This window comes from Centruroides vittatus, unplaced genomic scaffold (assembly GCF_030686945.1).
Source record: "Centruroides vittatus isolate TY-2023 unplaced genomic scaffold, ASM3068694v2 contig_904, whole genome shotgun sequence".
Classification (NCBI taxonomy): Eukaryota; Metazoa; Arthropoda; class Arachnida; order Scorpiones; family Buthidae; genus Centruroides; species Centruroides vittatus.
In genome coordinates this window covers 1,372,225-1,386,596 of record NW_027122594.1, presented here as the reverse complement: position 1 = coordinate 1,386,596, position 14,372 = coordinate 1,372,225, and the positions used below count along the sequence as shown (strand labels likewise).

The window sequence follows — 14,372 nt, the reverse complement described above, 5'->3', positions numbered from 1 at the left end:
GAATTTGTGACTAGAGTCAATCCTATACACTCAAACCTGTTTTTGTGCGGTCTATTTTTGTGCGATTTTTTATTTGTGCGATTTGTTTTGTGTGATTTTTTGTGCGCGATATATGAATTTCAATCAAATTGGTATACTGCACAAAAATAATTGCACAAAACACATTGCACGTATAAAAAAATTGCACAAAAAAGACCGCACAAAAACAGGTTTGAGTGTAGTTGTTAAAACTATACCAAGAGGCTATCAGGTACTTTCACTGGTACATGGTAGCAAAGCCACTACCAGCTCTTTGAACTGACAGCCCCACTGCCAAAGGATTAAATCTGATAGTCAGGCAAATCCAGCCACAGTTTTTAATGCATGGCTTAGTTTAAGGTTGTTAGCTACCTTTGTGCCAAATACCATTTGAAATCTGAGAGGGTCGAGCAGATCTTGATCACTTTTCATGAATGACCCATTTCTATTCTTCCATTGCTTGTGTTCTATCGATGAATGAGTTTGTGGTGTCTTGTCAAATGTCATACAAGCAACTTAATAGTAGAAATAACTAATTAAATTTATAGGAGATTGAAACCACTACAGATCACTAAGTTTATTCTCAGACCCTGGGAAAAATATCCTGCTTCCCTGTTGATAGCTCTGATTATCAGAATATACTTCTATTCTAAATATAATTTCACGTGTGATTGAAGAACTCACAAGGGAAGGGCACGACCTGGGAAATTCACTTTGGGATGAGACTTGGTATATAGGTAGTACTCCTTTAGGATGTTCAATCCTCAAAACAAGAAAGCGCAATGGCCAGCCAATTTTAAGAAAAAGGCCTTTAAAAATTCGAGCTCAGCTTATGTACTAATAAGTTTCGCTAGGTCAGCAGCTGCTGAGCAGCTCAGTTGACATCGTTCTTGGCTACCGCCAAGTCGTTCAGGGTTCGAATCTCGGTCTCGATTAGTATTTTTTTTTTTCTTTCTTTCTTTCTAAAAATTTTTTAAAATAAGTATTTTGAATATGTCGATTTTTCCGACCAATGGCGAGATTATTATTAATCAAATTGAAGACAAGTCTGCCCAAGAGGGACCACCATTTATTTTGCGCTCCAGACTAAAAACATACACAATTTGATTAATAATAATCTCGCCATCGGTCGGAAAAATCGACAAAAAGAAATTTTAAAATACCGACGCCAGGGTGCAGCTTAAAAATTTGCATTTTCCAGCACTTGTTCCAGCAGATAAAAAAGCGGAAACACCCACTGGCTGGATGGGGTTGAAGAGTAAGACGTCTGTGTGTCACCGACTCCTAGTTTTAACTGGATGTTTGTGTTTTTTTAAAGGACTTTTTTACCTTTGGCGACATGAAGCCTAAAAAGGAAGGCCTGTCGCCATATGTGTATGTTTTTAGTCTGGAGCGCAAAATAAATGGTGGTCCCTCTTGGGCAGACTTGTCTTCAATTTGATTAATATTTTGAATATATATAAATAATAAAATTTAATTATAATAAATAATTTCATTTAAAAAAATGTTTAACACACATTACATGTCATATTAATTATTTTGTATTATTATAATTAAAAAGTGTATTAATAATCATCATCATCATCATCAACTGTTGGTAAACTGATAGTATCTTCATTCACAGACATTTTAAACTATTTGTATTATGGTGTGATATATTACGGAACACTATGATCTCTTCCAAATCCAAAAGTAAACTGACATTCCAAATATCAGGCCAGTCCATAAGTCCATGCCCATTTTTATGACCTTGAGAAAAATCTTGTTTTGCTGTTGAAAATGTCAGTCTAATGTGATACTTTTCACACTGAAGTGTTAAATTGGATCTCATTTATATAATACTGTTGGAATTGGAAACATTTTAGTTGTTTATTTTTGTTAAAATGGAAGTAAAGGATGAATATAAAAGACATGTTTTATACTTTTTATTTTTAAGTGGTGAGAATTAATAAGAGTAGTAACCTTCGAAAAATTTGATACAATAGAATAATAAATGAAAACTGTTGTTCCATAACTAATTATTTATAACTATTATTATTAATTATTTTGTATTATTATAATTAAAATGACATGTAATGTGTGTTAACCCTGCATGAATCGCTAGGAATCGTTCTCTTACTTAGGTCGCATGGGTCTGTCAGACCCGCCATTTTTATCTTGAAATTAATGAATTTTTTCTATCGCGTAGAAGAACTACAATTTTTCCGTTAAATTCTACGCTTTGTTTTCTATTTAGTAGTATAAATCACTTATGTATTGACAAAATTGTCTTTTCAATATTTATTTTTATGTAATTTGATGAAAAAAACACAAAATAATAAACATATCAAATTTCAACTCGCTGTAAGTTATCTAACGTTTCACCGATAATCATCGGGTTTGTTTGCAAATGGGGAAGAAAGATCACTCATTCGTGTGAAGTGAGTAGAAATTCAGTACTACTGCTAAAAAATTTTATAATAGACCTCGCGTTACCCCCTATTGCGAGAGTCAATAAATATTGTTTTATGGCTCTATTAAAAAATGCTTTTTTCTGGGTTTCAAATCGATTAATTGTCAACTGTTTTATTTTGTTTTACTCATTAGAATGTCTTCTTCAAGATTTAACAGATAGTTCTGTTAGATTTTTACACATGAATTTTATTTTTAATTTTTAATGTGATATAGTCGTGTGTTAGGCTTAACTCGATCACCTAATTCAAAAATTGACATCGGTCAAAATATTATTCAATCTATCAAAATTCTTTGTTGATAGTTTAGATATAAATGTTTTCTCTGCACGAAATGAATCAATCGAAAAAATAATGAGAGGACCAACAAAAATTTGGCAATTAATGACATGTTCTCGATTCTGTAATTTGTTTTTTTTATAATATAAAACATTCACATAATAAAACTTTAAAAAGGCATCCATATCAATATCTGAATGTTATCAAAATGCAATTATCAAAAATTTTATAATTTTCACAATTTGTATTATCATAATTTAGTTTTGAGTTTTTTTGTCGCGCTTTGTGTATCGCGCGACAAAACAGTCGCTACGCGATCAAACGCAGCGATTTCATTCATAATTACTTGTTATGTAGATCGGGCTAACTTTTTAGGTTTGTTTTGTTGTGCCGCAATGAAAAATGAATAAATAATAAAAGCAGATTATAATTAAAAATATTTTAATCAGATTAATCCGGATTATTAGATTATAGAATAATTATAGCTATGCGATATGATTGTCGTGTAGTTGTAATTATTTTCCTTATATCTAATTTCTTAATGTTTACTCATCTGAACACTGTCGAACATTTAATTAGCAATTTATAGCTCATAACGCGATCAAAACAAAAGAATTTATAGCGATTGTGTAAATTCGATTACCAAGATCATTTCCGAGGGGGCAGGATATTTCCCGGAATTTTATAGCTAAACTGTTTTCACAAGTTTCTGATTACTTAGTAAAAGTGAAAAAAGGCCAACTTGCATCGCCTAATAAGCGAGGAATAATCATAAATTAATTATAAAAGTGATAAATAAAAATTATATGAAAAGAATAAAAAATAATTAAAATAATTAAAAATTAATTAGGCATTACTTTTAAAAACAATATTATAACAAAAAAAAAAAAATATATAAATATACAAATAAATAACGATATGATAGGATTTAAGAAACACCGCGCGACAACTTAAACGCGATAAAGTTATTGTGACCCCTCGCTATCGGCAACGGCGACAAATTAAACTGTCTTTTTTTACCCCCATCATGAGTCGCATGGGTCTGACAGACCCAAAGTATTTTTTTTCTCGAAAATGAGCGTTGCTATTCAAAAAAATTTAACAGCATGGTAATCGGGTTAGAAAGTTAGAAGAATATTAATTTTTTCAGATTTTTTGGAAAATATTCAATATTAAAAAATTTTAACTAAAGTTCGCGCCGGGTCTTACAGACCCGTGCGACTCACGGAGGGTTAATTAAACATTTTTTAAATGAAATTATTTATTATAATAAAATTTTAATATTTATATATATTCAAAATACTTATTTTAAAAAATGTTTAGAAAGAAGAAAAAAAAAATACTGATCGAGATTTGAACGCTGAACGACTTAGCGGTAGCCAAGAACGATGTCAACTGAGCTGCTCAGCAGCTGCTGATCTAGCGAAACTTATTAGTACATAAGCTGAGCTCGAATTTTTAAAGGCCTTTTTCTTAAAATTGGCTGGCCATTGTGCTTTCTTGTTTTGAGGATTAAACATCCTAAAGGAGTACTACCTATATACCAAGTCTCATCCCAAAGTGAATTTTCCAGGTCGTGCCCTCCCCTTGTTAGATTTACTTGTTTATGGGTATATATTGATATTGGTATAAGCTCAAACTAGACAGTAACTAGAGAGATGTAAAATTTCTTATGTACTTTCCCAACAACTTAAACTTCAATATAACTAATGCTTTTGGCTACATAATGGCCAAAAGCATTAGTTATATTGAAGTTTAAGTTAATAGTGTAATTTTAAATATTATTCCAAACAATATACATTCAGAAACATGACGAAGACTTATTAATCAAGCCGAAAGCATTAGTTATATTAAAGTTTAAGTTGCTAGAAAAGTACATAAGGTATTTTGTCTCTCTCTGATTATGGATATGTAAGTTACAATTTTATTATTATATTGCAATATAAATTAAAAGTTCCAAAACGTAATTTTTAAAATAGTGTTTTATTTCAGAACAAACTCCAGAAGAAATAGAAAGAACAAAACAATTTGCAGCCGAAGTCATAGAGCTATTTAAGCATGTTCCAAACTGCTCTATGCCATTTAGTAAATTCATTCCTGCCTATCACCATCATTTTGGCAAGCAATGTCGGGTCTCTGATTATGGCTTTTCAAAATTAATAGAACTCTTTGAAGCAATTCCTGACGTTTTAGAGGTATTTATAAATCACAATGTGTTGCGCACAATTGATATACTTATGTTATTTTGTATTGTTGTTCTAATGTTACAGTATAGTAATTTGTAATTTCTATAAAATCATTAACTAAATTCTTATCAACTCTGTTCACATATATCATCTCCATACCAACTTTTCTTATATAAGTGTCAAATTTAATGTAATGAATGGTTTGTATAAACTTAGAAATATACTTTTAAAAAATTAGAAAAAATTAAAATTATTCAAACTGATGTAGTAATAAACTAATAAATTTACTCACTCATTTATTACTACAATAAGATAAATACATTTTCTTATCTATTATAAGATAAATTGTCCAAATAACATGTGGAGATGATGCAAATGCTTCAACTCCAACTTTTTAATAAATCATCCAACACCTGATGCTGAGAAAACATTTATTAAAGAAACATTAACATTTTCAACCCAATATGATAGGCCATCTTCAGATGGAAGTAATCTCGAACGTATTTTAACTCAATATTTAAATGTTAGAACGTTCGGACATTTTTACATTTAAATTTAAAACAAAACACTAGATAATCAACAAATAAATAATAAAATAAAAATATACTAAATGAACTAATGCAATAACGATGTAAATAATGTAATAAAATAAAAATAAAATAGTGGCATTTTTTTGTGTATTTAAGTGTAAGGGCAGGTGCAGACTAAGAATTTTTGTGTTTTAGTTTTTCTTTTCTTGTTTGATGCAGAAGAATCAGTTCTACTTCGTTTGAATGACATAATAGTGTTTCCCAAGTCTCCGTAGATATATCAAACACAGAAATAAATAACACAAAATAAATTGTAGCTATGTGTCGATTTCACACGACATGTCTGAATGTGTAAGTTGAACAATAGTGTGGGGGGAGTGAGTAATCAAGAGTTGTGTGGCACTCAAACAAAAGACGAATCGATGAGATTTGAAAATCACGTATCTCCGGGTTTGCGTCAGGGTAGCGTATGTCAAGGTATTACTGTATATAAAAGTAAATTAAAAGATGGTTGTATTAACGCTAGGGATGCGAATCGACTAGATTGTGCATGGAAGTTCTACATAAAAGAAAACCTAAAACAAAAATTTTTAGCTCACACCTGCCCTTACACTTAGTGGCATTTTCATGTATTTATTTTGTTTTATTTTATTACATTATTTACATAGTTATTGTATTAGTTCATTTAGCATATTTTTTTTATTTTATTATTTATTTGTTGATTTATCTATTATTTTGTTTTAAATTTAAATGTAAAAATATTCTTCTTCAATGGCTACAATAGTTTTTTTATACCTGTAGAAAAACGATTTAAGTGTAATGTTAAGGTGGGCAAACGAAGAATATAAACAGGTAGAATCTCTAGAGTTAAAAGAAGGAACCTGTAAAAGAAAAAAATTTAGAAGGGAGAAGACCATTAAAATGGTTATAAGAAAATATTCTGTCAAAATAATCAATTCATTAAAAAAAAAGGGAGAACCCAAGCGCACAAAGCAATCTTGGGAGAATTAGTAGAGAGGAGGTTTGCAAGCTTATTTGCTTATTTAAAAGGAGATAGATTTTAGCCAACTCTGGTTGAGATTTATGCAGAGTGGAAGCAGGAGCTAATACCCATATGGGTAAAGCATAATCTATTAAGGTTATTACATTAGTAAAATAAATAAAACTCAAAGTGTGCTTTTACTTGAAATTACTCTGAATTTTCTCCACAACATATATCCCTCTGAATTGAGATTTTTTAAAATTATTTACTCAATATGATATTTAAAATAAAAGAAAGCAATAAGTTACTAAGTACAGATCCCTGTAGAACGTCAATCAATGGATTAAATGTGTGAAGTAAAAATTGGAAATTTTTATTTGACGAGTAATGTTTAAAAGAAAAAAAAATTAATTATTAATACAGGTTATTATTTTATTATCAATTTTAAATTCTGAAGATAGTTTATCCAATAGGTTGTTTGGAAGAACAGAATCAAAAGTGTTTGTGATGTCAATATATATTACATAAGTTGGAAGTTTCAGGTCAAAGTTTGATAAAATGAAATGCTGAGTTTCAAGGTTACTTGTTGTGGAATGGTGGTCTAAACCAGAATGTTGAACAGGGCATAAGTGGGAAGTTATTGGAAAATACGTAATTTTGTACAAACAGGTTTCAAATAATTTTAATATTGTTTAAGCTAATGTAGTCAGGACAATAGGAATTAATTTCTTTTTTGGGGAGACAGAAATCACAGAACAGGCCCATTGGGTAGGAATGTAACCAGAGGCCAATATTTGGGGAAACAGACAAATAAAAATAGAGGCCATCAAAGGAGCAAGTCTTTTATAAAAGGAATTTGGTAAGGGCTATAAGTGGAAGTAACAAGAGAATTTATGGCTTCTATAAGAGCCGAAAAAGTAAATGTGATCAGAAATATATGCCAAATGGCACGTGCCAGTATTCTCCACTCATAATAGAGAGGTTGCAGCCGACGTTTCCATCACAAAATCACGTATGTGGGACGTTCAGCGCCACCTTCCTGTAAGCTTGGAAGTTTGACGATGGCATTTGGAACGTCGAGCACGATTCCACTGACATTTCAAATGCCATTGTCAAACTTCTAGGCTTACAGTAAGGGGGCATTGAATGTCTGACATACACGTTTTCATAATGAAAATGTCAGCTGCAACCTATCTAATGTTTTATAATAAACTTCTGGAAATAAGTTAAAGTAATGTTATTTAATGTTACTATAAACACTATATACGTGATCACTATCTATAATATCTTTGATTTAGAGAATCTAGGAACTGTATGCGAAAATGTTTTAGGATCATAAGCAAAATCAGAAATAATTCTTTGAAAATAATTCAAATATTGAGTTCTACATTTTCTAACTCTTAAGAGCTACATGATATAAATACAATGATCTAAGATTACTGTTCCTTTTCCATCGCTGCCACAAAGTCCTAGTATGATAATGTAATTTTTTTAAAAATTGTGTGTGCCATTTTTGACTAGTCAAACTAAACAAAAATCCGTATCCCCGGGGCGATGCAGTTGCTGAAAGTTGCAATTGGATGGATGGAAATAGGCAGACATTGATGGAATTTAGATATTTGGAGTGAAGCACGGGATAGGTCCTCAACTCCAACAAGAAGGCACAGGAACAATAATCTTGTCAAAAGGAGACTGCTCTCCCTGACCTTGAATTTTTGACTTTTATAAGTTTCTGTGACAATTTACCATTTCCAATTGGTTTTTTGGTCTCGTATCCTCTTTCCTAATTGGTTCTGCCACTGACTCCATGTGGAAGCCGAGACCAGTTCGGGTCACAAGAAAGGTCTATTTTGGACAATCTATCTGACTCCATCCTTCAACTCTGACTGGGAAATGTTGACAGAACTATGAAACCTGTGCTTGTAATTTTGTTCGTTGTTTCCTTTCTCTGTCAATTTAGAATTTTAATGAATGTATGCGATGTCTTCCTGATCACCAAACCTTTCTCTTTTTTCAATTTACCCTAACCTCAATCTGTTGTTTATGAGCGCTTGTGTCAAGGCTCATTCTTTTGGTTGATGTAGATGTATCATCTAGCATGTGCAAGAGTTGACTAGAGATGCCTTTTCTCACCTCTGTGTCACATTGTTTAGATGACATTTCTCTCCTCCTCTCACATAACTTACACAACTTTTGTTCGAATTTAGATGTACAATTATCTTTTCTTATATAATTTGCAATTAATTTAATTTAGAACCTTATCTGGAACCTGTTCTCGCTGATACTTCACAAATGTTACTAAAGAAGATTGCAATACTAGAGGAATTTTGTTGTGACTACAAATTAATTATAAATATCAAAAACGAAAGTAATGGTATTCAAGAAGGGTGGTAGATTATCACCCAAAGAGAGATGGTTTCTTAATAATCAGCCATCACAATTTGTTTTGAATTACATATACCTGGGAGTATTCTTTTTGTTTTCTGGACAGTTTTTACAAGCTAAAAATTATAGTATACGTAAGGCTAAAGTGGCACTGGGTTCTATGTGGCCTATTCTTTGAAGAGCTAAAATTAATTCTGCTCATATTTAAAACTGAGGGTTGTCTTCTGATGGTTCATAAAACAAAGACAAGTGTAAATAACAGAATGAATTACCATAAGTTAGGTACAAACATGGTTACTTTTCAACATAATCACCGTGAAGATTGAGGCATTTGTCTATCTGTGGATGAGCTTTAAAATCTCCTTTTCCTTGAATGTTGCCAGTGACTTGAGATGGCCTTAACAAAGTTGATTTGAAGATCATTAGTCTCAAACCTCTGCCCTGCTAGCCATGTTTTTAGTTCAGGGAGGAGGTGGAAGCCTTCACCACCTTTAAACATCCAGCGTATAACCCCGATTCAGCGCCAAGTGACTTCCACCTCTTTCCCGAACAGAAAAAGTGGCTAGGAGGGCAGAGAAGTTTGAAACTAATGATGATTTTCAAAACAATGTTAGGGTCCATCTCAAGTCATTGGCAGCAACATTCTACGAAGAGGGGATTTCAAAGCTCATTCACAGATACGACAGATGCCTCAATCTTCACAGTGATTATGTTAAAAAGTAACCATGTTTGTACCTAACTTTTTGTTATAAATTCATTTTGTTATAAATTCATTTTGTTATTTACATTTGTCTTTGTCTTATGGACCATCAGAGGTTGAAAAAGAAACAGCCTATGTATTTCACTCAACGATTTTGTCTGTATTACTTCTTGCTGCTCCTGTATGGTCAATTACATATTATAATAAAATGGAAATTGTTCTTGCTTTATATCTTTGAAAATTTTTTATATTATACCATAAAATTCCAGAATGTGTGTTGTGTTTGGAGTTTGGTGTTTCTAGAATATCAATATTAATAGTAAAAGCAATAGTTTTTTTTTTGAATCAGACTGTTAAAATTAATGATAAAAGTTATGTTAAAGTATCATATAACAAACTGTATAAGTTGTGTTCAACGATGGATAAGTTTACATATAATTGGTCATTGGCATTGAAAAATCTGTTGGATTGACAAGGTTTCTCATTTCTCTGGTTATCTGAAGATCCTCATTTGATCGAAAGTTATCAAACATTAAGTGTGTTGTGAACAAAATACAAGAAGATTGGTCTTTGTTGGGAAAAAAAAACAATTTGTGTGTGAGGATTATTTGTTTATGGACATAATTTAGCATGTAAAATGATTAATTCTGCAGTTGAGATGTGATCAAAATTATATTTTGACATATAACAGTAGTCTAATAATAGATCCTTAGAGAATTTGCAGTAACTGTAGTATGCAAATGTAAGAAAATTGGGAACATATTCTTTCACTGTATCAAATTTGAAACAGTAGGAAAAAGTATTTGACATTTAAATCCCGGAAAGATTAATAAATTTATTGCATTTTAAAAAAATGATTATTATTGTGTATTTTATTTTCTGTTATCCTGTACTAAACTATTTCATTAATTTGTTAATTTGTACTACAGTTTTTATGTAATATTTTAACCCCTTGTAATGAACTAAGGTTTATACAATAAAGAATTGAATTGAAAATAACAGTTTGGTTAGTGAAGACACACATGGTATTATTCAGTATCTAAGATGATAGATGATGATGATGATGATTTTGTTACTTACTGACATGCAAATAAAACTTAATATGAAGTTGTTTGAGACACTTTCACATGTTGATTCCATTCCTCACTCATATACAGTGTTAAATTAAATTAAGAAGTTCTTTGCAGTCATGAGATAATCTAATTTAAAGTTTTCTTCTACTTTCAACTTTTATAGAATTATTCAAAAAATAAACGGTTGTTATTACTTTTATATATAAAAAAAAAAATACATTTTAAAGTTTGCTATTGTAATAGACCTATAGCTTTTTATTATGATTTTGAAGTTTCATCTCAAGTAAACTTACTTTCTACATTTATTTAAAAAGATTTTACTTTTTGTTATCAGGTTTGCGGAATTGGTGAAGAAAAAGTCCTTATGCTTACAGAACAAGAAAAACTAAAGGTATTAGCTGACAGACTAGTATCTATTGTGCGATCATCGCCTCAGCAATGTATCTTGTTAGATAAGCTAATTAGCATATATGCTAATCAACATGGTTACTCATTGCGCTGTCAAGAATTTGGTGCTTCAGATATACCTGAGCTTATATCTAAATTGAGAAGCTCCTTAAAGGTTTGTAATTTGCGAAAGAAGCACTTCTAACTTTCTATTAAGCAATTTTAACATATAAATTTCTAAAGTATAATGGTAAGTTTCCGATTTGAATATTCATGGCATCTTTATAATGAATATAGTTTAACTTTTAAGAATGAATGCACAGAAACATATTAGTATATTAAAAATATTTGCTTTTCTAATTACTGATATCTGGCATTAACATTAAAAACAATTCATTATAGACTATCTTGTACAATAAATGGTTTTTAAGAAAAATGTAATAGAAGTGGTTGAAAACACTTTGTATATATAAAACAGCTTTTTGATCATTTTTATATTTTGTGTAAGCATCAAACTACAAAAGATATTAAATATTATTTTATACAAATTTCTCAGTTATTTGTTGTACACAGGAAAACTTTGAGAAGAATTAAATTTAAGAGTTAAGTCTGAGTACCATAATCAAAATGATTCAGCATTAAATAAAATTAGTGTTTCATTTATATATATTATAATTAAATAACTATATAATTATATAGTTAATTCTGTTCTTCGGTAGTTAGTTAACTGGTGAAGAAACTAGACGTTAAATAACCTTTTGTTTAAATTGAATTTTTCTGAAATAAAATCCTTAAGTTTATAAAAATGTTTTTTTTTTTTAATATATATACAGTATTATTACTTATTCCCATTTTTTAAATAATTTTATATATATGGTAGATGTTGCTTATTGTAATCATGGGTATTGTTGTTTATATGGAAACTGGACTGCTACCAGGTGCATCCCATGGGAGGTAGGACCTCAGCATATGACTACTTACATCTTTAATTAACCATGTTTTATGCATGTTTGAAAGCTAATTAAACATATAGAAAGTTTGCTTCAACCATTACTTCTTCATAAACTATAAGAAAGAAGAGCCACAAAATAATAACTATAGGACAAAGAATAGTATTGTAGGAAATAAAGTAATCTCAAATTCCAAGCAGGCACTTCTCTGGAAATCAGGAATACTCTCTTAAGGATCCTTACTCGGAATGTAGAACTCTACATGAATCAGAAAAAATGGATAACTTCTTAATTCCTCGGGTTTTTTTCCGGCTGGAATTCCGCTCAGAAAGTCCCTAATCTATTGATTTTTTTATATCAAATAATTATTTCCATTTAAAAGCAAATCTGACAACCAAAAAAATTGCCACGAAATAAATACCCCAAAAATGTGTTTTTATAGAAAAACTATATAAAAAATAAAAGCATTTTTTATTAATTATTTTTAATTTGATAAATATAGCTGCAGGAATTATTCTTTCATTTAACAAGGCATGAAATTTCACACGTGCAGTCTACGTTGTTTACAAACTGGTTGACCTTGAGAACAGCTGGTGTCAGCTTTCCCGAGTTGTTTACATGTATGCCTCTTTACATGTATGCCTCGGGGGGGGGGGTTAAAGCAGAAAGGAAACTAGTTTACCACATCTATTCAAATATAACACAAAATGTTTGATTTTTATGCTATTAAAATACGCAGGGACCGATAAAAAGGTATGTGAAAAAATTCTACTCAATAAAAAGCAAAAAAACCTGTTGATGTCATAAAAGACATTCAATAGTATTTTTAAAAATTTTACCAAATGAAAATCTGTTAAATAGAAGTTTGGAATGATCAGATTAATTTAATAAAAAAAACTCAAACAATGGCACAGTTAATTAGCTAATTAATAAAATGCTATAAAAAATTTTCATGAGCAAAATAATTCATGAAATTTGCATAGGTCATAGATAATGATGTATATGTACCATTACATATTTCATATATTTTTGGAAAAGTCAGCCTTTTTTTTTTTTTTAAAGCCTTTTAAGGCCCATCTAGGGCTAGGGACTGTGCATCATCATGCATATCTCGAGATAACTTGGGCGAAGGAGTTAAGACAGTGAGAATTGACATTGTAGGCATTGGTGACATGAGTTTGAACAAAAAGTGGTACCATTAAAGGTAAAAATTATACCCTATATAACTAATTTGTGGAAAGACACTCAAACAACATAGTAATAGCAGTAAACCATAAAATTTCAGGTGTAGTAACAAGATATGAAATCAAGAAATGATATCTGTTTTTTCATATGTTGGCGATACAAAACACAAGCATTATATAGTGCAATATCCAGCATGTGAAAAAACACTTTTTATCCGTTTCACCGTTTTTTCTCATGCACGGATAATTGTGTATTACTCCATCACACAGATCAATTCCACCCATATTTGAATTATATTCTAAAATACAATTCAGCTGATAATTCAGACTCATCCGAACCTAAATTAAATAAATATTCAATCATTTCTGACTTATTCAGAGTGCTATTTCTCCCAGCTGTTGCCATGTCGAAACAGAGTCTAACTAATGGTCTGCTGCTCTTTGTGATTTCTTTTAAGCAACTATTCCTAGAATTGTAATATCCTGCTGTGCAAAAACTAGATAAAATAACGATTCTTTTGATATGAGTCACTAATTTTGGATTTCTGTACAAGTAGTGACATGTGATGATATATATCATTTCTGTTTAGGAATTTTTTTTATCGGGTTTGACTCTGCGGATCAGAGGTCATGACCCCTATATGTCGGGAATGACACACAACAGGTTAAAAGAAAAACTACCACTTTGTAAGTAATGAAAACATTAAAAAATTCTTAGATGTCAGAAAATAAAATATTGTTGCGTGAGATACGAATGAAAGTTTCAAAGTTTGACCAACACTTGTGGATGAAGTCAAACTTTGACAAGTTAGAAGGTGGAGAGAGAAATTTGGGACCAATCAAATCCAGAATTTTGAGGAGAAATCCTTTAAAAATCCTGACATTCAAGGACAAAGTGTGGTTACTTTTTTCTTCTTTAACCTGTTTGTCCTCTGCGTCAGTTTCCTTTCATCATCTTCACTTCACCTGTGTTCTACTTCACTAAGTGACTTCTGGCCAGTCTGCCCCAGGGCTGTCGATAGCCATGGGAACTGTCTGATTGCCATTGGATAAACTATGACAGTGAAGTTTCCACTTTGTTTGAACACACTGCATTTACTGTATTTTCTGTTCAAGAGAAGTTATCGACCGGACACATGTAAGCATCGTCTTCCAAATAAATGGCTTGTAATATAAAGGTGACTGTCTCAGTGCTGACAACCATACTCACATTATATTTTTACCCTCATTCATTTTGACAAGAAGAGG

The 14,372-nt window shown here is 31.0% G+C and overlaps 1 protein-coding gene across 1 annotated transcript in view; it reads left to right on the top strand.

The window, feature by feature from the left end:
• LOC136984131 (meiosis regulator and mRNA stability factor 1-like) overlaps positions 1-14,372 on the top strand; it is a 129,460-nt gene that overhangs the window by 88,443 nt on the left and 26,645 nt on the right. The window contains 2 exon segments of the mRNA XM_067281066.1: positions 4,740-4,942; positions 10,938-11,165. Coding sequence (XP_067137167.1) covers positions 4,740-4,942; positions 10,938-11,165 — 431 coding nt within the window.